At 59.1% G+C, this 18,693-nt stretch overlaps 1 protein-coding gene across 1 annotated transcript; it reads left to right on the top strand.

Moving 5' to 3' along the window:
- The first annotated feature begins 707 nt into the window (after positions 1-707).
- Positions 708-18,396, top strand: PYGB (glycogen phosphorylase B). The gene is made up of 20 exons (XM_042789491.1): positions 708-1,015; positions 3,195-3,296; positions 5,177-5,255; positions 6,093-6,196; positions 7,639-7,770; positions 10,275-10,386; positions 11,465-11,547; positions 12,461-12,604; positions 12,956-13,048; positions 13,183-13,329; positions 13,466-13,629; positions 13,875-13,989; positions 14,715-14,816; positions 14,989-15,136; positions 15,669-15,727; positions 16,056-16,197; positions 16,516-16,723; positions 17,096-17,230; positions 17,376-17,442; positions 17,550-18,396. Exons 1-20 carry the CDS (start codon positions 773-775, stop codon positions 17,700-17,702), a joined length of 2,532 nt encoding a protein of 843 aa, XP_042645425.1. The 5' UTR covers positions 708-772; the 3' UTR covers positions 17,703-18,396.
- The last annotated feature ends 297 nt before the right edge of the window (positions 18,397-18,693 follow it).

Here is an 18,693-nt window from a genome sequence, read left to right as displayed (position 1 = left end):
CTGTACACAGGCTGGAAGTGATCTCAGAGGCAGCGGGAGCTGTAGCGGACACGCAGTGCTATTTGTGCCGCCGTGTTGGATTTGTATGGGTGTCTGGAGCAGTCCCGAGTGGAGTTTTGGGGGTGCAAAAGAGCCCAGACTCCAGGAGAACCAGCAGTGCGTGCCCGGACTCAAGGGCTCACGGCCACAGCCTCGTCCTTCCCCTGGGGCAGCAAGATGTGGTATGGCAGCAGGCGCTGCTGCTGGCTCTGCAGCCAAGGGTCCGGGGACCCCACACTGGAGTGACAATAAAACCCCTGTTTGAAATGGAAGCGGCGCGGCGCTGCTGGTGGTGTGGCTTTTAGCCTGCGCGGGTTGAGAAATTCGTGCCCTGCTGCCCTCCCTGTCCCCTCCTGCCACCGCTGACACCCTTGCCTCCGCTTGCCATCCCAGCCCCCGCCGCCTTCTCTGTCCCCCTCAAGCCATTCCCATCCCCTCACGCCCCCCCATCATCCCCACCCACACACCCACCCACACACCCACACCCACCCACACACCCCCACACACCCACACACCCACACCCACCCACACACACACCGCCCCTGCCTCCTGGCGCCATCCCCGTCCCCTCACGCCAGCGCTGGGGGCGGGAACAAAATGGCGGCGTCCCCCTCAGCCGCCTCCCGCCATGTCGCGGGCCCCGCCTCATCGCGGAGGCGCAAGCGCGGCGGCTCCGGCTGCGGCTGCAGGAGGAGGAGGAGGAGGAGGAGGAGGAGGAGGGAGAACCCGCGGGATGGCGGCTCCGCTGAGCGACGGGGACCGTCGGAAGCAGATCAGCGTGCGGGGGATCGCGGGGCTGGGGGACGTGGCGGAGGTGCGCAAGAGCTTCAACCGCCACCTCCACTTCACCCTCGTCAAGGACCGCAACGTCGCCACCCCCCGCGACTACTACTTCGCGCTGGCCCACACGGTGCGCGACCACCTCGTGGGGCGCTGGATCCGCACCCAGCAGCACTACTACGAGCGGGACCCCAAGGTGAGGGACCCACCGGCCCCGCCGCCGCGGGTGGGAGCCGCGTCCCGGGTGGGCGGACGGGGGGATGGGGCCGCAGTGGATGCGCTTTTCCCGTCAGTCCTCCCTGATGGATGTCGCTGCGGGCGTGGGCGTCCCCACGGGTGCACACCTCGCCGTGGCCGCGTCCTCTCGGGCATCGCTGCAAGGCGCGGACCCTCGCCACGGCCGCGTTCCCGTGTGCGCCTCGCCGTGGCTTCTTCCCCGTGGACATCGCCACGGCCGTATCCCCCCCCCCCCCCCCCCACGCACACAAACACCCTGCTGTGGCTGCGTCCCCGTGGGCACCGCCGTGGCCGTGCCCCTTGCACGCATCTTGTCACAGCTGTGTCCCCGCGGCCGTGTTCACCGTGGCCCCACAAGCAGCCCCGTCCCGATGAACCTCGCTGCAGCCGCGTCCCTCCTCAAGAACCCTCACCGTTGTGACCCCCCACGCTGTCACAGCCGTGTCCCCCTGTCGTCCCCCCCACAGCGAGTGTGTCTTGCTGCTTCCAGCTCCCCTGCACGCTCCACCACAGCCACGTCTTGCACCTCCACGGTGGTGTCCCGCCGTGGGCATCGTCGCCTCCGTGTCTTGGCGCGTGCCTCAGCGCGGCCGTGCCCTGGCTTTGCTCCTGCAGGTCCTGCAGGCAGCTCAGCTTTGAGCCTGGAGACGAGTTTTCTTACCTCGTGGAAACCAGACGAGCTCTCCCAGGTCACCAAACTCCAGGGAGAGGGTGGTTCTGTGGGGACTCAGCCTGCTCCCTCCTCTCCTCTCCACTTGTCAACTCAGTCTGGCGATGCTGGAGATGTTGGGGGCTGCAGGGCGTTATTCAGCCTTATCCTTCTGAATTCAGACCCAGTCCAGCACTTAACTGGAGAGCCCCAGAGGGCAGGTGCATACTAGAAAAGGCACGTACCTTTCCCAGCGTTCAGGCAGCTGCCTCCCCGAGTCAGCTCTTTTCTTGGGGTTATGAATTATTGCCTTGCCATAAGAAACAAACTGCACTTTCACACCGGTATGGCTGCACATGCACTGGGAGTAACGCCGGCGTGTGGAGCTCTGCCTTTTATCCTTGCCCGCACAAATGCGCTCTGGTCCGTATTGCTGTGCAAACAGAAGAGGTGGGACAGATCCCGTAAAGACTAAGAGGAGCTTGGAGTGGGTTTGCTTACTGTCACCTGCACTTAAATTTTTCACTAGAAACGGGTCCCTGTGGGAGACTGGAAGGAGCAGACTACTTAAGCAACTGTGTGATGTTTTTAGTCTTTCCAGTGAGCCCCAAGGAACAGATGGACCCTTTTGGACTCCCAACAGAGGTGGCAGAGCGGGTGATCCTGCTGCTTAGGGGAGAAAGTTCCCAGCTGGGAAGGAAAGAGACTCAAGGGGAAGGAATGATTTAAAGTCAGGCTATTGCTCCGTTAAAAATTCCTGTTTATTTATAAAAATATTTATAGCAGTAAATCTGAGTGAGGGCAAAAGTTTGCACAGCCTGCTTCCCGTCCTACAACCAGGCTTTCATTCGCCTTCGTGGCACAGGCACAGCTCCTCTGAAACTTGGAAGGTCACTGCAGAGCAGCCTGTCTTGCACAGTTGTGCCAGGAACTGTGGACAGTTTATTTGTTCAGCAGGGTGAAATGTGTGCGCGGAACTCAGCACGGGGAGAACGGGAGGAACCCGTGCGATAGGGAGTCCTGGAAAATCACTAGCAGGATGGGGCCTGGCCCTGGGCCCGGCCGCTGTGCGCGGGGCGGGGGGCTTGCTCTGTCTTTCAGCAGGCTCAGGATCAGCGTCAGCTCAGCATGGGAAAACTTGAAAATCCCAGCATCCCCTCAGCAGAGCTTGACAGCGTATAAATATACCGTTCAAGCATCCGAGATAATTCTTGCCCTAAGTTAATTAGGGAAACACTTAACAGGCAACGAGATTTTTCTATAGAAGGCTGTTGGCAGGGAGATGTGCGGCGGAGGGTTGGCTAGCATCCCGCACAAGATCCTTCTGACAAACAAACGGTGGTGCGTGGTGTTCAGGAGCGGGCGCCAAGAGCCGCTGTGGGAAGGCATGTATGCTCTGGAAAGCACTCGGGTCTGCTCTTAATTTTAAGCAACTTTGGTGAAAGCAAAGTGCTGTGCTGTGTGTAAGCGTCTTGCTTTGCCTCCCCAGCGCATTTACTACCTGTCCCTGGAGTTCTACATGGGCCGCACTCTGCAGAACACCATGGTGAACCTGGGCCTGCAGAATGCTTGCGATGAAGCCATTTACCAGGTGAAGTCTTGGGGATACTGGGGTTCCCCCTGAGCAACTGGCTGAACTTTTCCACGCGGACCTCTGGGTATCTTTATTTCTCAGGGCTTCCCCCTAAGGATGTGTTATTTTGACCAAACGAGGCAGGGGTTGTCTCTTAGGGGTTTTCATCCCCTAGAGAAAACCGCAAGGGGACCTTGGGGCCCCTCGGGAGTTGGAGTGTGGTTTTCCCAAACCACTGTTTTCCTGCAGTGGCTGGGAAAATCCAGAAGAGTATCCAGAAAGCAACACTCAGTATCCCAAAAGACTAGAGAGTTCCAGGCTGCAAATAGCTTTCCATTACTAGCTTACCACGGGGGAGGCTGGGCCAGAAGGGGAAACTGGAGCACCAAAACACCAAATTACAGCTCACATGCAGGTACCCAAGGCACAGCAGCAGCACTGCCAGATAAAAGTGAATCACTGGGAAGGGAAAAAGGGGGGAAATGGTTTGCTTGAATTAAAATGTCATCGGATGAGTTCACACTGGAAAAAACACAGCTGAGTACCACCAAGGCAATCACAAATGCGAGGCCGTATCTACTTAGACTTGTGGTCACCTCTGCAGCAGGTCAGTGACCTTTTTGACAGTGTGAGTTCTGGGGCTTTCTCACCCAAAAGCTTTGTTTCCTCCCTCCTCTTCCTCCCCATCCCACCAGATAGATCCGTGTTATACTTTCTAGCAGAAGCTGGGCCTCTCTCACGGCCTCTCAAAATGAGGTGCTACAATTGCTGATGAAACATCCTGATGAATACTTTCCCTGCCAAGGGATGGGAAAGGATTTCCAGGGAGGGACCCAACATGTTTCCTCTCGGAGGTATCGTGCCTCAGAGGGCAGGCTGTTTTTTTTTTTTCAGGGAGATCTTCAAGTCCCTTGGCAAGGCGTTTTCCACATGCTGTTTTGGCCTGATGTGCAAGCGGAGAATTCTCTCACTGTAGCCTCTGACATGTGGGACTTGTCGTGGCCAGTGGCCAGCTGGGATGGGAATTCTTGTACCCCACATGGCTCTGTCACTGAGAGAATTCGCCTGGGTTTTTGGTGACCCCGTCACACTGTGCATGAGGTTTTCCTGGCTTGTGGTTACAGACCACTGAAGTGGTGGGAGGGCGGTTGGGGGAGCAGCCATGGTGTCAGCCTGCCTCCCCACTGTCACCCCTGCCAGGGAGGTGAAGATACTGCTGCCCTCTGAGATGCAGCATCTCTCGACTCCTGGAGAGTCCTTGCTGCTGGCGCACGTAGCCTTCACCAGGCAGCAGCCCCCCGGGGGCCAGAAAACAAATGGCCCAAGAGATACAGCAGAGGAGACAACCGCTTTCAGCCACGGACTCCGGCCAAGGAGCTTGGTGGCAGGCTGGGCAGGATGAGGGGAAGGCACAGAGTGTAACAGCAAACGCTGCAGAGACCAGCTGCCAGCATGGTTGTGCCCTTCGTCAGGGACCGGGCGGGCGCAAGCGGAGGGGCGGCGCGCGTACCCGGGCAGGGCTTGGGGGTCCCTTGCACGCTGACTTGGCCGTTCACCATCCTGTCTCCAACGGCGAGTTCAGTGGAAGGGCCTCCCGGCGTGAGGGCCTGCCAGGAGGCAAGTGTTTTGTTTGAGGTCTCTAAGGAAACGTAGTTCTTGGGAAAACGACGTTTGATGTTGGGCTAAATTGTTTTCCAATTAATTGGGCTGCCCAGGGAGCTGAGGCTGGTGAGGTGCTTTGTGAGGAGGGGTGGGGGCGGCATGCAGAGGCCCCCATGGATTTAATTTCCCCGTGCTGTTGGTTGCTTTGGGATCTGTGTTTGCTTTCCTCGGAGAGCAGCCCCTGGGCGTGAGCATCAGGGGGTGACGTGTGCTGCTGTGGCTCTTCTCCCCAATAGCTGGGTTTGGACTTGGAGGAGCTGGAAGAAATCGAAGAAGATGCTGGGCTGGGAAACGGAGGCCTGGGCCGCCTGGCAGGTAATACAGGGAGAGGGGAGTCCCCTCCTTGCACGGAGGGTGCGGGGCCAGAGGCTGGCCTGGCTGGAGGCTGTCACGCCCTTGCCACGGGCACTGCAGTGGGACAGCACGCAGACCTCGGCCTGCAACTGCCCCACAGCCCTTCAGCAGCCTAGAACCCTCCTGCCTGCTCCTGGCTGGCCAGAAACGTGCCCTCTCCCCAGTGAGAGCATCCAGGAGAATTGGTTGTGCAGCCTGCAGCACAGCAGGAGGGGGTGCGGCTGAAAAAGGCTGTCTGGAGCCTTCTTCCTCACCTCCCTGTAAAATCTCTCACTTTGGAGGCACCCGAGCAGCTCTCATGTAGGCAGACTGTTGGCTGCTATTTTAGTCTGCCTGTCCCACGGGACTGCTGGAGACAAGAGCTCTCCAGTGCGGAGGAAGCGCCGGGGCTGATCTTTACCAGAGCTGCCCCAGACTGAGGGCTGGAAGGGTTTGAATGGAAAGGAATAATAGTGAAGTAGCTGGTGGGGCGGTGAGTTGGGGTCAGAAGCCCTGCTTTGCAGGGCAGGCAGGCGTGGGCACCTCGGGCAAGTTTAGAAGCTCTCTCACTGAGACAAGGCTGGGTTTGGGGTTTTGGTGACCTCTCCTTGTCACCAACAACTTCGGGGCTTTCATGGTGGCTCGGCAGGACGTGCACGGGGTCCTGCTGCAGGCTGTTCCCTTCTGCTAATGGATTTCCTCTGAGTTTCCAGCGGCACTGTTTGTGGCAGCTCCTCGCCCCCGTGCCCAGCGCACCGTAGCCGGAGCAGCAAGCGAGGGTGAGGTTTCTTACAGCACGACCATGCTCTGCTCTTCCAGCTTGCTTCCTGGACTCCATGGCCACGCTGGGGCTGGCGGCGTACGGTTACGGCATCCGCTACGAGTTTGGTATCTTCAATCAGAAGATTGTCGACGGCTGGCAGGTACATTGGCAAACTCAACTCACCCTTTCAACTTCTGTTCCACGTTGCAGTGGCCACCTCTGCCTGTGGACAAGGCCTAGCCACACAAGTGGCATTTCAGTGCCTTGAGCTCTTTCATAAACTGGCCATTTGAGCCCATCACCTGGTGCCAGATGGGCTCTCGCTTCCTCCCGCTTGCGCTGACCCTAGGGCTTTGACTGCCTGGTCAAAGAGAAGCGATGAGGGTTGGGGGGTGTGTGTGTGTGTGACAGGCACTCACCCAGGGACACGCACAAGCTCCTCCACACCAGTCACCAACCCAGCAGGGTGGTGTTGGAGCTGAGCCCACAGGACGTGGCTGGGACAAGAGGTCTTCCTGCCCAGGGCTCCACAGCACAGCTCCAACAACCTGAGAGTCCTATCCAGCCTGGCAGCGAGCGGGCAAGGAGTCGGGCTGAGGATGGAGATGTGGCCAAACATCTCGTGAGGGTGTGCGGTGGAGGATGAATTCGAACATGACGGCACACGTGCAGAGCTGCTCCTGTGGGTTCCCTGGGAGACTGGCGGCGGGGGCTTAAACAGGGACTCTCCTGTAACATTAATGAACATTTTGCAAGTGAAAACAGGCTAAAAACCTGCCCCAGCTGGCAGTTTTCCCTAGTGTATGCTGGGAAATGGTTTCCATTGGGAGACTTGCCTTGCTTCTGAGCATAAAGGACCTTTCTTACCCCTTAAAATAGCTCTCCATAAGTCAGGGAGAGTGAGAGGTTTGAGGGTTCTTTTTGCCTCCTTCCCCACAAAGAAGCTGCAGTGCTTGGCCCTGTAAATGGTGAAAACAAGGAAAAAAAAAAAAAAAAGCATCCACTGTAATTGGCTTAATGTTACTTAAAAAAAACCAGGGGTGGTAGTGATGCTGGGTTGTGGCTCAGCCCTGCCCTCCACCTGGCAGAGAAATGCCTGCAGACGCAGAGCATCTCCAGGTGCCTCGGCCCCTCTGTTTTCTGGTGCACATCAGCGCCTCGGTGGCTCTGCTAAATCCACTTCACTCCCACGGGTGCTGCTGTGAGCAGAGAGGAGAAAGCCTCTCTGGCAGAGGGTGGAACAGTTAGCAAGACCTGGGTTACAGCGGGTGGTTTGTGGCCAGGAACAGCACACATCCCACCGTCAGGGCCCATCTGGATGTAAAGACCTCGAGGCGGACTGAGAGCAGCGGTCTGTGCCGTTTGGATGGTTTAAACCTGTACAACTCTGCCAAGCCTGCAGAGGCTGATTTATTTATACCAGTTGGGTTGTAGTCGTCCATGCTTTGAAAAGCCCAGCTGGCCTCTAGAGCCCTCTGCACATATATTTTTAAAGCCAGCTTACTAAAGCTTTGCTTTTAAACCGGCCTCTCTTCAGAGAGCCTAGTTTAGCCTTCCCTTGGAGACACAAGCCAGCACTTGAACCCCGTTTGCCTCTTGCAGGTGGAGGAGGCCGATGACTGGCTACGCTACGGCAATCCCTGGGAGAAAGCACGCCCCGAGTACATGCTCCCTGTGCATTTCTACGGCCGCGTGGATCACACCCCTGAGGGCGTGAAGTGGATCGACACCCAGGTACCAACGTCTCCCTCAGTGCTGGGCTGGGGGAGGATGGGCCAGGGTGGCGTGGAGGGAGAGAGTCTGTCCCTGGGCTGCCTGAGGTGGTCAGGCTTTGCTTCTCTGCCAGTCTGGCAAAACTCTTTCAGCTGTGCTTGCAGTTACGAAGGTGGTTTTATTGGCTACAGCTGCAGCAGGATTGGAGGGAAAAGAGGGAAGACATTCAGCCACAGCTGTAACTTTAGATCAGTGGGGACCTCCTCTGCAGTGTGAAGCCCCGCAGTCTGACATGAATTTATGTTGGAGAAGGACAGTACCCCCAGCAGCTGTGCTAGGCTCCTTCCGCACTGCTCCTGGCTACTGCTCACCCAAACCCAGGTGGTTCTGGCACTGCTGCTGTGGGTGGAGATTCCTCTTGTGGGCTGGCCATGGAGCAAACCCATGGCTGTTTAACTCCTGTGATCGGAGCAAGTTCCTCTTTCCCAGACCGGCCCGATGGGTAGAGTGCTGTCAGGGGAGGCTGGAGGAGTGGTTGCAAGTCTCCCAGTCTGCCTTGTTCTGCGGCACCGTGGAGAGCAAATGGTTCTTCAGCTTCCCACAGCTGGGGAGGTAGAGGTGATGCTTCGCAGGCACAGTGCTTCAGGAGCATGTGCCTGCTCAGAGCACGGGCTGGTGCATTGTAAATGCATTCCAGCCTTGCAGCTGAGGAAGGCAAGCTTTAAAGAGGCACAGATTTATCAAGAGGATTGACGATGTTTCAGCTTCTCCTGTCTTAAGCACTGCCCAGGATGGAGGAAGGGAGGACTGTGAATTCCTCTTGGATTTAGGGACACGGCCTGGCCTTGTTCCCATGATGTTCAGGGCTCTCAGCCTGATGAGCCAGCTCTGTCCTTCCAAGGGGCACAAGCTGTTCTCTCCAGTGCCAAGAGCTCAGTTGCAGGGTCGCCTGGGCCCACTCAGAGGATAAACAAGCCAAGTCCTTTTCCAGGGACCCTGGTTGTTGAAGGCTGTGCAGTGACCTAGGCCATTCCCAGGACACGTACAGTGCAGGGGCTCAGCACCACAGCCCCGTGAGCAGCGTGGAGGCACCGTGCCAGAGCTCTGGGGACGCAGACATCCACTTGGGGAGCGAGTGTCATTGCCTTGCCGTGTGCTCCTCTTGTGACCCCGGTGGTAGCCCGGGGTTCCAGGGATCCCAAGCAGTGCAGTGGAAACAGTGATTTTTTTCAGGGATCCCAAGCAGTGCAGTGGAAACAGATAGTGAATTTTCCAGTAGTGCCATTAAGGGAACAGGCTGGAAAAGCTCAAAAAAGCCAGAGACGCGGTCTCCAGATACAGCGTTGCTCAGTCCATGGGATGGGTGCCCCAGTCCTGTGGCTCAGGCAGGACAGGCTTTCTGCCTGCTTCCGTGGTTGGAGCTGGTAATAGCAGCTTTGAGAACCTGAGCTCTTACTGATTCTCCCCAGACGGGAGGTGTTGCCGACGCCAGCACGAAGAGGCTGTTCAGGGCCAAGGTGCTGATCCGCCTGGCTCTTCCCTGCCCTCTGAGCACAGCACTTTCAATTCTCTCCTGCCTCTCACATCTTTGCTTGGGGACAGCCTCTGGCTCCCGGGCTGCCATGCCATTACACACTGACTTGTTCAGGAGGATGCTGGCTCCTTTTGCCTCTGTCAGAGAGGTGGCCCAGGCTCTGTGCTGCGGGATCAGGGCCTTACTCTGCAAGCACTGTTCAGCTATGCTGGCATAAACCCTCGGCCCTCTGTTCCAGGCTGAGGTCAGGGTGCCTTCCCTTGCTGCTCAGCAGGTCTGGAGGCACGTAGATGTTGGCACAGCAGTGAGCTGGAGCGCACATTCTTGGAAGCACAACCATGCCTTGCCTGGCTAGTGTAATCTGAGTCAGGAGCCGTGTGTGCAGCATCCTGATGCTCACGCATCATCTGTAGACTACACTAACAGGTTTGTACTCGTGTGCGGTTCAGGTGCTGGAGACCTCGGTGGATGTACCCAGGCAGATTCACCAAACCTTGAACGTCGCTCTGGCAATGGTGGTGGGGTTTGGTCCTGGCAAACAGGCAAGATTCAGGCTGTGGAGTTTATCCCAGATGGAAACACGAAGGTCCCAGATGCCCTGGCCCTGCCCCAGCACAGACAGAATTGCAGTGGCCAGCTGAGATGCTTGCAGTGAATAACTAAGATGTATGCCGGTTGGTCTAGGAAGGTCAGCAGCTTGTTTGCAACACTCTTTTACATTTCATTGATGGGATTGTAACTCCAGTGTGTCAGTAAAACTCCAAACAGCTCTGCTTCTCCTATTAACGCTTTGCCAGTGGGTGCTGGCAGTGCCCAGGAGAGCAGGGAAGCCTGTGGAGCTCAGCAGGTGTCTTTTAGCGGGGTGAGATTTTTACCACAGCCAGGAGCTGTTTATGCCCTCTGGATTCTTCCTGCAGAGCTTTCAGCCGCTTTCCCACCTTCTCTGAGGCCACTGTGCTGCTCATCAGAGGGGAATACTGTCCTTTTGCAGGTTGTCCTCGCTATGCCTTACGACACACCGGTGCCAGGGTACAAGAACAACACCGTAAACACCATGAGGCTGTGGTCTGCGAAAGCGCCCAATGACTTCAACCTCCAAGAGTGTAAGTGCTCTCCCTCCAGTGCTTCTCTCCAGGCTGGGACGTGGGTGTTCCTGCGTGCGTAGCACCTGGCACAGCACTCCCCCTCTGGTTTGCTTTATCCCTACCTCCTGGCTACCTCCAGAACACAGTGCTGTGTGTGCCTCCGTGGATCACGCCACCTCCAACCGCTTCCAGAGCCCTCACGCACCAGGACACCCATCCTTCCTCCTCCCATCCCCATCCCGCTTACCGTGCTCTGCAAACCCAGCCCTGTGCCCTCCCCCCCCGACAGACCGCCTGCCACTGCGTCCCCCCACATCACCGAGTGAGCTGCAAACCCACACGTGCTGTGGAGGGTCATGTCTGTGCAGCAGCATCCCCGAGCGCTGGAGGAAAAGAGCAGCCCAGCCCACCGTACTGTCGATTTAACTTTGGCTCTGCATGTGACCTCTCTAGTGCGTTTTTCACGCTCTAATTGCAGCGCTGAAGAGCAGGCGCAGGGCAACTAACAGACCAAATAGTGCTGGGCTGCTAGAGCAGGGGAAGGCTTTAGACTAGACCGATTTTATTCTTCCATGCTGGCAAGCACAGAGCGTGTGCCCAGGCGGCCCTGCCAGGAGAACTTGTGTTCTCAAGGGGTGATGCCTCTCGAGTCTTTGTGATGGCTCCTCAATTCTCAATCGGCAGCTGAGCGCCGGGCTTCACGTGAGCCCCCTGTACCCTGTAGGAGCCGAGTGTGGTTGCGATCTTCGTGCCTCTCTGCCCTGCCCCATTTCTCCTTAGTCCTTAAGGAAGATGCCTGGTCACTCGCTTCCCTTTTTTTTGCCTTTTCTGGCTGCTATCTGTCTTCAATTTCTCTCTGTCCTTCTTGATATGTGTGTCCCAAGAAACTGCATGGAGATGTGCTTTTATTTTATCCTGTCTCCTCCTGTCTCTCTGGTGCCTTTCACACATGTACGTTCCCGTTCATATTTAACACCAGCCTGAATGTTCCTGTTACAAACCTCTCTCTGAGAGGAGAGGGGGAGGCATAGTGTCAGGGACCTGCCTGAGCCTCAGCAGCTGCTGCAGTGCTGCGTGTGTTCCTCTCTCGCTGCAGTCAATGTGGGTGACTACATCGAGGCGGTGTTGGACAGAAACCTGGCAGAAAACATATCCAGAGTCCTGTACCCAAATGACAACGTGAGTGACTCTCTTGCCTCTCTTCCCTGCTGCTCGGGATCATCCTCCCTGTAGTTGTATCGCCGGGTTTGCGAGCACTGGGAGGCCACGGCCACCTGATGTTTACTGTTCTGGTTTGAGGATTTTCAATACACTAGGCTGGCCCTGCAATTCTCGGTGAACAGACGCAGCCCTGCTGTCTCCAGAGGGCTTCTGACGGCAGCTGAGAGCCTGGCCCATACTGTATAGCTGCCCTGTTCCGTGCTGCAGGGAGGGGAAGGGACATTACTCCTCCAAATTCAAGGCAGCTGCCAGTTTACGCGGCTACCCTCTGCAAAAGGAAGTTGTCATTTCAGAGGCGGCCATGAGGGGGGACTCGTTTCCAGCCCCAGCTCATGGGATTTCTCACTGCAAGGACTGTCCCGGGCCATGCACTTGCTGGGCAACAGATCCAAAAGGGAAGAGCCCTCACTATCAGCACCTGTGCTGGAAAAGCTCACCTCCTGCACTTCACCCCCACTGTCTCGTTTCCTGCCGGTGTTTTAAAATAGACCAGCGTGAAGTGTAGCGTGCCTGGGGGGGCAGCTGGCTCTTGGCTATTGCAGGGGAATCCAAACTCCTTGGTCCCAAAACCCTGCGGAGGGTCTTGCGGTGAGGCAGGGAGCTGCGCTTGCTCTGTACAGGCAGCCTGGTTGCGGCAGGTTCTGTTCCTGTCCCAAGGCGGCCGGTTGGGATGCTGAGCCTCCTGTGAATCCCTACAGCTGCTGCCCCATCAGAGGCAGTATGAGAAACACCCGCAGCTGCCCTGAGGAGGTGCTCAACCTGCGAGGGCTGTTGGGAAGCCCGTCAGAGCGGACAGGAGCATCTCTAGGGGTTTGGCTGCCAACGGGGGACGGCAGCTGCGGCACTGACGGCTGTGGGCCTCCCCTTGCAGTTCTTCGAAGGCAAGGAGCTGCGGCTGAAACAGGAGTACTTTGTTGTGGCTGCTACCCTTCAAGACATCATCCGCCGCTTTAAGTCCTCGAAATTTGGCTGTCGAGACCCTGTGAGAACATGTTTTGAAACCTTTCCAGACAAGGTGAGTTTCTGGGCAGAGAGTGTCTGGGGGGGGGGGGGGTGTTTCAGCCAGAGCTGCCTGTCACGAGGGAGAGCAGGATGCTCAGGCCCGAGTGAGGGTGTATGTACAAAGACCTTGGCAATTTGGGTTGGAAAACGGGTGATCTCTGGGCCTGTTTTCCCCGGGGAAAATTTGCAATGTGGAGCAAAACTTGTGAAGGTTGAATAGCTCCGTTCTCGGGAACTCTCTGTTTCTGGAGCGTGTGCCGTGAGGAGAAGCGTGGGGCTGACCCTCACCCCAACCCCACGCCCGTGGGACACTGCCACAGCCCCGCTGCTGCCAGGTCTGAGCCCAGCAAGTCTTGTGTTGCAGGTGGCTATCCAGCTAAATGACACCCACCCCGCCCTGTCCATCCCAGAGCTCATGCGGATCCTGGTGGACGTGGAGAAAGTGGATTGGGACAAGGTAAGCAGAGCTGGGAGGTCCACGCCAAACCTTTCAGGGGAAAGAGCTGCTCTCCTGTCCTGCCCTCTCACACGGGGTTTTCTTTCCTCTCCTGGCCTGGGCTCGCGTGCCTTAACCCGCTGTCTGTCCTGCAGGCCTGGGAGATCACGAAACGGACCTGCGCCTACACCAACCACACCGTGCTGCCCGAAGCCCTGGAGCGCTGGCCAGTCTCCATGTTTGAAAAGCTGCTGCCGCGTCACCTGGAGATCATTTATGCCCTCAACCAAATGCACCTGGATGTACGGGACAGGGCTGGCCGCAGGCTGGGGGAGCTCTGGGGGGGCGGGGGGGGGGGCCTTGATCTGGCTGCCCTGAGGAGGGGAATGTTCCTCGGTGCTGTGGCTGGGACGCTCACGTCCCTCTTCCTGCCCGCAGCGGGTGGCAGCTCTCTACCCTGGGGACATCGACCGGCTCCGGAGGATGTCGGTGATCGAGGAAGGCGACTGCAAACGTATTAACATGGCTCACCTCTGCGTCATTGGCTCCCACGCGGTCAACGGCGTGGCCCGCATCCACTCGGATATCGTGAAGAACTCCGTGTGAGTTGGGGGACCCCCGGGGCACGGCAGACTGGGGAGGCTGTCGCGTTAGCGTGGGCGCAAGGTGGTCTTAACTCACCTCCCTTTGGAGCTGGTGGAACCCGCAGCGGCACGGCTGAGGAAGGGGGCTGAGGGCTGGGAGAGAGCGCGCGCACCCCTTGCAGGGGAGCTCCGCAGAGACTGCCCTGAGCCAGGAGCACCGACAGCTGAAGCGCTGGGTGGTTCAGAGCTCCCTGGCGTTCCAGGTTCAAGGATTTCTACGAGCTGGAGCCCGAGAAGTTTCAGAACAAGACAAACGGGATCACGCCAAGGCGCTGGCTCCTGCTGTGCAACCCAGGACTGGCTGACGTTATTGCCGAGGTGAGTCGCGAGGGGCTGAGCGGGATCCGTTTGCCTCCGATCCCTTTGCGTGCTGTGACCAGACCCGAGGCTCACGCCGGGCTGGGAGGAGCACCCCCCCCCCTCCGCTGCACACGTAGGTGTGAGATTGGCTGGGCTTTAAAGTCGGTGATGAAGAGCCGGTCGAAAAAGTTGCAGAAATCTGAATTTGGTTCCCTGCCCTGGCGGTGGCGGCGCACGAGCTCTTGGGCAGCACGGTGGTGTGTGGAACGGGGGGTCTGCGGAAGCCTTCAGCTTCACAGGCGCAAAGGAGCCTCCTTGGAGCTCCAGCCCCAGTCCTGCCTCCTTCGGTTACCAGGCCCCCTTTGGCACAGGTTTTTGCTTCACGCTGCGATACGCCGTAGCTCAACAACATCCTGCGATTAAATGTATCTTTATGTCCCGCCCGTCAGTTTCTCCAGCTGCCAGGGGGCCTTGGCACACATGCCCACATCCTCCCTCTAAAGCTCCTTGAGAGACAGGGACTTGGTCGGGTTTTTCTGAGTGCGTGCCCTGTTTCCTCTGTACCTTGGGCTCCCTGAGGACACAGAGAAGTAACCTCGCCATAAGAAACTGCTCCTTTTCCTGGCCAGAGTGCCTGTCCCAATTCCCAGCGGGACCGTGGCGTCTCCGCTGGGGAAGCGCAGTTGTGGGCTGGGCGAGGGGTCTCACGGGCGGGACATCCCTCTCTTGGTTTGTTCTTTTAGAAAATCGGGGAAGGCTTTATCACAGACCTGAGCCAGCTGAAGAAGCTACTGGATTTCATCAATAATGAGACTTTTATCAGGGATGTGGCAAAGGTCAAACAGGTAACGGTGCCCTGGAGGCGGGGTGGGGGGAAGAAGGCCAAAGGCACCGCGCCCCCAGGAACATCCCAGCAGCAAACACTCCCTTCCCACCCAAAGCCTGGGAACCCCCAAAGCCTGGGAACCCCCAAAGCCTGGGAACCCGTGCCTATTCCTCACCGGATTTTCTTGCCAGGAGAACAAGCTGAAGTTCGCAGCCTACTTGGAGGAGCAGTACAAGGTGAAGATCAACCCTTCGTCCATGTTCGACGTTCAAGTAAAGCGAATCCACGAGTACAAGCGGCAGCTGCTGAACTGCCTGCACGCCATCACCCTCTACAACCGTGAGTCCTGCTTGGGCTGGTAGGCGAGGGGGGCGCCCCACAGCTTCCCACTGCCGGGGTTTCCCTCTAGGAGTGTGCCAGCTGGTGGCCAGGGACCCCTGAGCCCAGCTCCGCCCTGCTGCCGGGAAGGGCTTCTCTCCAGGAGGGAAGGCAGAGTGGCTGAAGGGTCGTACAGAGCTCGTGGGGAGAAGCTCAGGGCCCAGGTGACCCCCACACCTCTGCTGCAGGTGTTAGGACTGACCTGGTACGAGTTAAAACCCGCTCCCCCGTGTATGCTTTGGGCCCCTGCCCGTTCCCGGAGGGAGCCAAGCCACCGGAGCTTTGCCTCCCGCTGCCTTGAGTAGTCCTCTGAGGACTCGGAAGCCCATTTTTTTTTGCCCAGCCCAGCTCCAGCAGGTGGCTGGTTGGAGTTCAGGGTCCTGCAGGTCTCCTGGGTCCACGTGACACGGGCTGGGATCCCAGCCCACCTCTGATGCACGCGATAAACTCTCGTTTATCTTCACTTCGGTTGTGTTGTACTCTGCTCTTTCAGGCATCAGAAGCGATCCGTCCAAATCCTTTGTGCCCAGGACTATTATGATTGGAGGAAAGGTAATGTGCATTCCAGGCTCGGCGCTCGCGCGGCGCGGCGGGGGCGTGGGGAGGGTGCTGTGCCTGGGCCGGGCCCGCTGTAGGTAGCCAGCACCGGTCTGCTGGCAGCTCGTCGGGAACCGCGGTCAGGGGCTAATAACCAGACTGAACAAGGCCCTGCCACTCCCTGTGGCTCGGGACTTCCCCTCCCCGTAGGGCGTTTTTGCTAATCCATGTGCAAAACCAGAGGTGAGGCCCAAGTTCCCCCCGTGGTGAGGACCTGCACCGGCGCCTCTCGTGCTCTCCCTTCCTTAAAAGCCTTCACCATTCCTGGGCTGCTCTTCTTCAGGCGGCCCCGGGCTACCACATGGCCAAGATGATCATCAAACTCATCACGTCCATCGGTGAGGTCGTCAACAACGATCCTTATGTGGGGGACAGGCTCAAAGTCATCTTCCTGGAGAACTACCGGGTATCCCTGGCCGAGAAGGGTACGTCTGGTCTCCTGTCAGCGCACGCCGGGAGCTGGGCATGTCCCAGCTGAGCCCAGAAACGGGCTGGCCCGCGAGGCTGTCATGGCAGGTCACCCTCGGGCAGGGCCCGAGGGCTCCGCACAGGTCAGGAAGGAGTGACGGGGCTGGCAGCAGGGCCCAGCTCGGCTCTGGCCCTGGGGCCGTGCTCTCGGGGCTGAGGGCAAGGTCAGCAGGGCCACCAGCAGCTCCCTGGGGTTGTCTCCGATGTCCCGGGCTCAGGTCGTGGGGAGCTGCAGTGTGCCGAGGATTAATTCCAACCTCTCTTGCGCCCGGCAGTGATCCCAGCGGCAGATCTGTCCCAGCAGATCTCCACGGCCGGCACCGAGGCCTCGGGAACCGGCAACATGAAGTTCATGGTGAACGGGGCCCTCACCATCGGTACCATGGATGGGGCCAACGTGGAGATGGCCGAGGAGGCAGATGAAGAAAACCTCTTCATCTTCGGCATGCGGGTGGAGGACGTGGAGGCACTGGATCGCCGAGGGTTGGTGCTGGGGAGAGCCTGACGCGCGCCGGGGCTTGTCAGGTGGGGTTAGAGGGCCCGGCCTCCTTGCTGGGCAGCGCTGGGGCAGGAAGAAGCTGGGAGGGCTGGAGGCAGCCTCCACCCTGGGCTGGTCCGGGTGGTGCAGCGGCTGGGGACGGGACGGGAGCCTGGGCGCAAAGCGGTTTCGGGCACCGCAGCTGCTCTCGGAGCCGCTGGCAGCGCGCTCTGACCGGCCCAGCCCCAGGAACTGGGCTCCCAGGAGCCGTACGGCAGCTTTGCCCTGGCCCAGCCCCGGCAGGTCCCCGCTCTCGGGGCGCGTGGGCCCCAGCGGGGAGAGCGTCGGTCCCTACAGCCCGTCCCTGCCGGGCGCAGGTATAACGCCCGGGAGTACTACGAGCGCCTGCCGGAGCTGCGCCAGGCTGTCGACCAGATCGGCAGCGGTTTTTTCTCCCCTCGAGACCCCGGTTGCTTCAAGGACGTTGTGAACATGCTGCTGTACCACGACAGGTGAGTCCCGGCGAGCGTTCCCCCCCCCCCCCCGTCGGCGGGCCGCGAAGTTTCGTCGCCAGCTGGCCCGGGTTCCCTGCCTGCCCAGCGCGGCCGGGACGCCGGAGCAGGCAAACCTCAGCCCTTGCTCTGCTTCGGGTCCCAGGTTTAAGGTGTTTGCCGACTACGAGGCTTACGTTAAATGCCAGGGCCGAGTGGACGAGCTGTTCACGGTAAGAGCTGCCCACAGCCGAGGAGGGGAAGGAAGGAAGGAAGGAAGGAAGGAAGGAAGGAAGGACGGCGTCCTTGGCCGTGCTGACGCTGCTTCTCCTCTTCCCAGAACCCCCGGGAGTGGACTAAGAAAGTCATCAGGAACATCGCGTGCTCGGGGAAGTTCTCCAGTGACAGGACCATCACGGAGTACGCCCGGGATATCTGGGGTGTGGAGCCCTCCGCCGCAAAAATCCCCCCGCCCAACCTCCCCCGGGATTGACGCAAGCACGGAGGGAAGGAAGGAGGGATGGGCTCCGCTTTGAAGAAACAAGGCCCATCCCTTCCGGGAGGGGAGAGAGCTGCTCTGGGGAGGAGCCCTGAGCGAGGAACAGGAGCTGGGGGAGAGGAGGAAGGACCCCGTGTTTGCACCCACGCCTCCAGCCTGCCCGCGCTTAGCCCGGCGCGTTCCACCGCTGCGCTCCACGCTTCGCAGAGGCTTTGCAGCTCATTCCTCCACCTCCTCCCGCCCGCGGCCCGGCCCGCCCGCCCTCACCCTGCCCCACAAGCAGAGGGGGGGGTCTTGCATCCTCCTCCCGTGGGGCCGCCAGCCCCCGGGGCAGGCACCGCTCCCCAGTGCTGCGTGCTCCAAGGAGGCGGCGAGAGGGCCTGGGGTCAGGGTCTCCTCCCACACCTCTTTGTTAGCCAGAAGCCCTCTAAGCCAGCCCTTCCAGGGAATTTTATCCTCCTGGCCTGCACAGAGAGGGCTGTACCCGCCCCAGCACAGCTGGATGCTGGGTGCTACCCCGGGTGGCGGGGGGGGGAAGGTACCACAGCTCGTGTCCCTCCAGAGCCGGGTCACAGCGCTCCGCGTGTCCCTCCCTGGGCCTGGCGTCAAGAGTTTTAACACCCGCAGAGCCCACCAGTAACCCCCCTGTGTGACACCAACTCATTAAAACAACCACCTGCTGGTTCGACTTCAGGCTGACTGGTGACTAACTGCGAGGGGTGCAGGCTGCAGGAAAAAAAAAAAAAAAAAAGTCAGGACACCCCCAAGCGAGCTGCTGGCCTTCCCCAGCTGCGCGGCGGTTCCCCGGCGTGGGGGTTACAGTGCTGCTTTGGCACACGCGGCTCCCGGGCTGGAAATGCCCCTGGGCAGCTCCCCTTTCCCTGTCCCCGGGGGGGGGAGCAGACCCTGAAGCAGAGGCACAGACCCACCGGGCTCAGGGAAAAGCCGCTCGCCCAGAGCTGGCAGCAGCCACAAACACCGGCCG

This window comes from Tyto alba, unplaced genomic scaffold, assembly GCF_018691265.1.
Source record: "Tyto alba isolate M040663 unplaced genomic scaffold, T.alba_DEE_v4.0 Super-Scaffold_16, whole genome shotgun sequence".
In the NCBI taxonomy this organism is placed as follows: Eukaryota; Metazoa; Chordata; class Aves; order Strigiformes; family Tytonidae; genus Tyto; species Tyto alba.
This window is presented reverse-complemented; position numbering and strand designations above follow the sequence as displayed.

Bases quoted from the DNA above. Each gene is read 5' to 3' on its own strand.
- PYGB (XM_042789491.1), top strand. From the start codon at position 773: ATGGCGGCTCCGCTGAGCGACGGGGACCGTCGGAAGCAGATCAGCGTG. The intron at 15,137-15,668 runs GTGAGTCCTGCT...CTGCTCTTTCAG, and splicing joins CGCCATCACCCTCTACAACC to GCATCAGAAGCGATCCGTCC. The intron at 15,728-16,055 runs GTAATGTGCATT...GCTCTTCTTCAG, and splicing joins CTATTATGATTGGAGGAAAG to GCGGCCCCGGGCTACCACAT.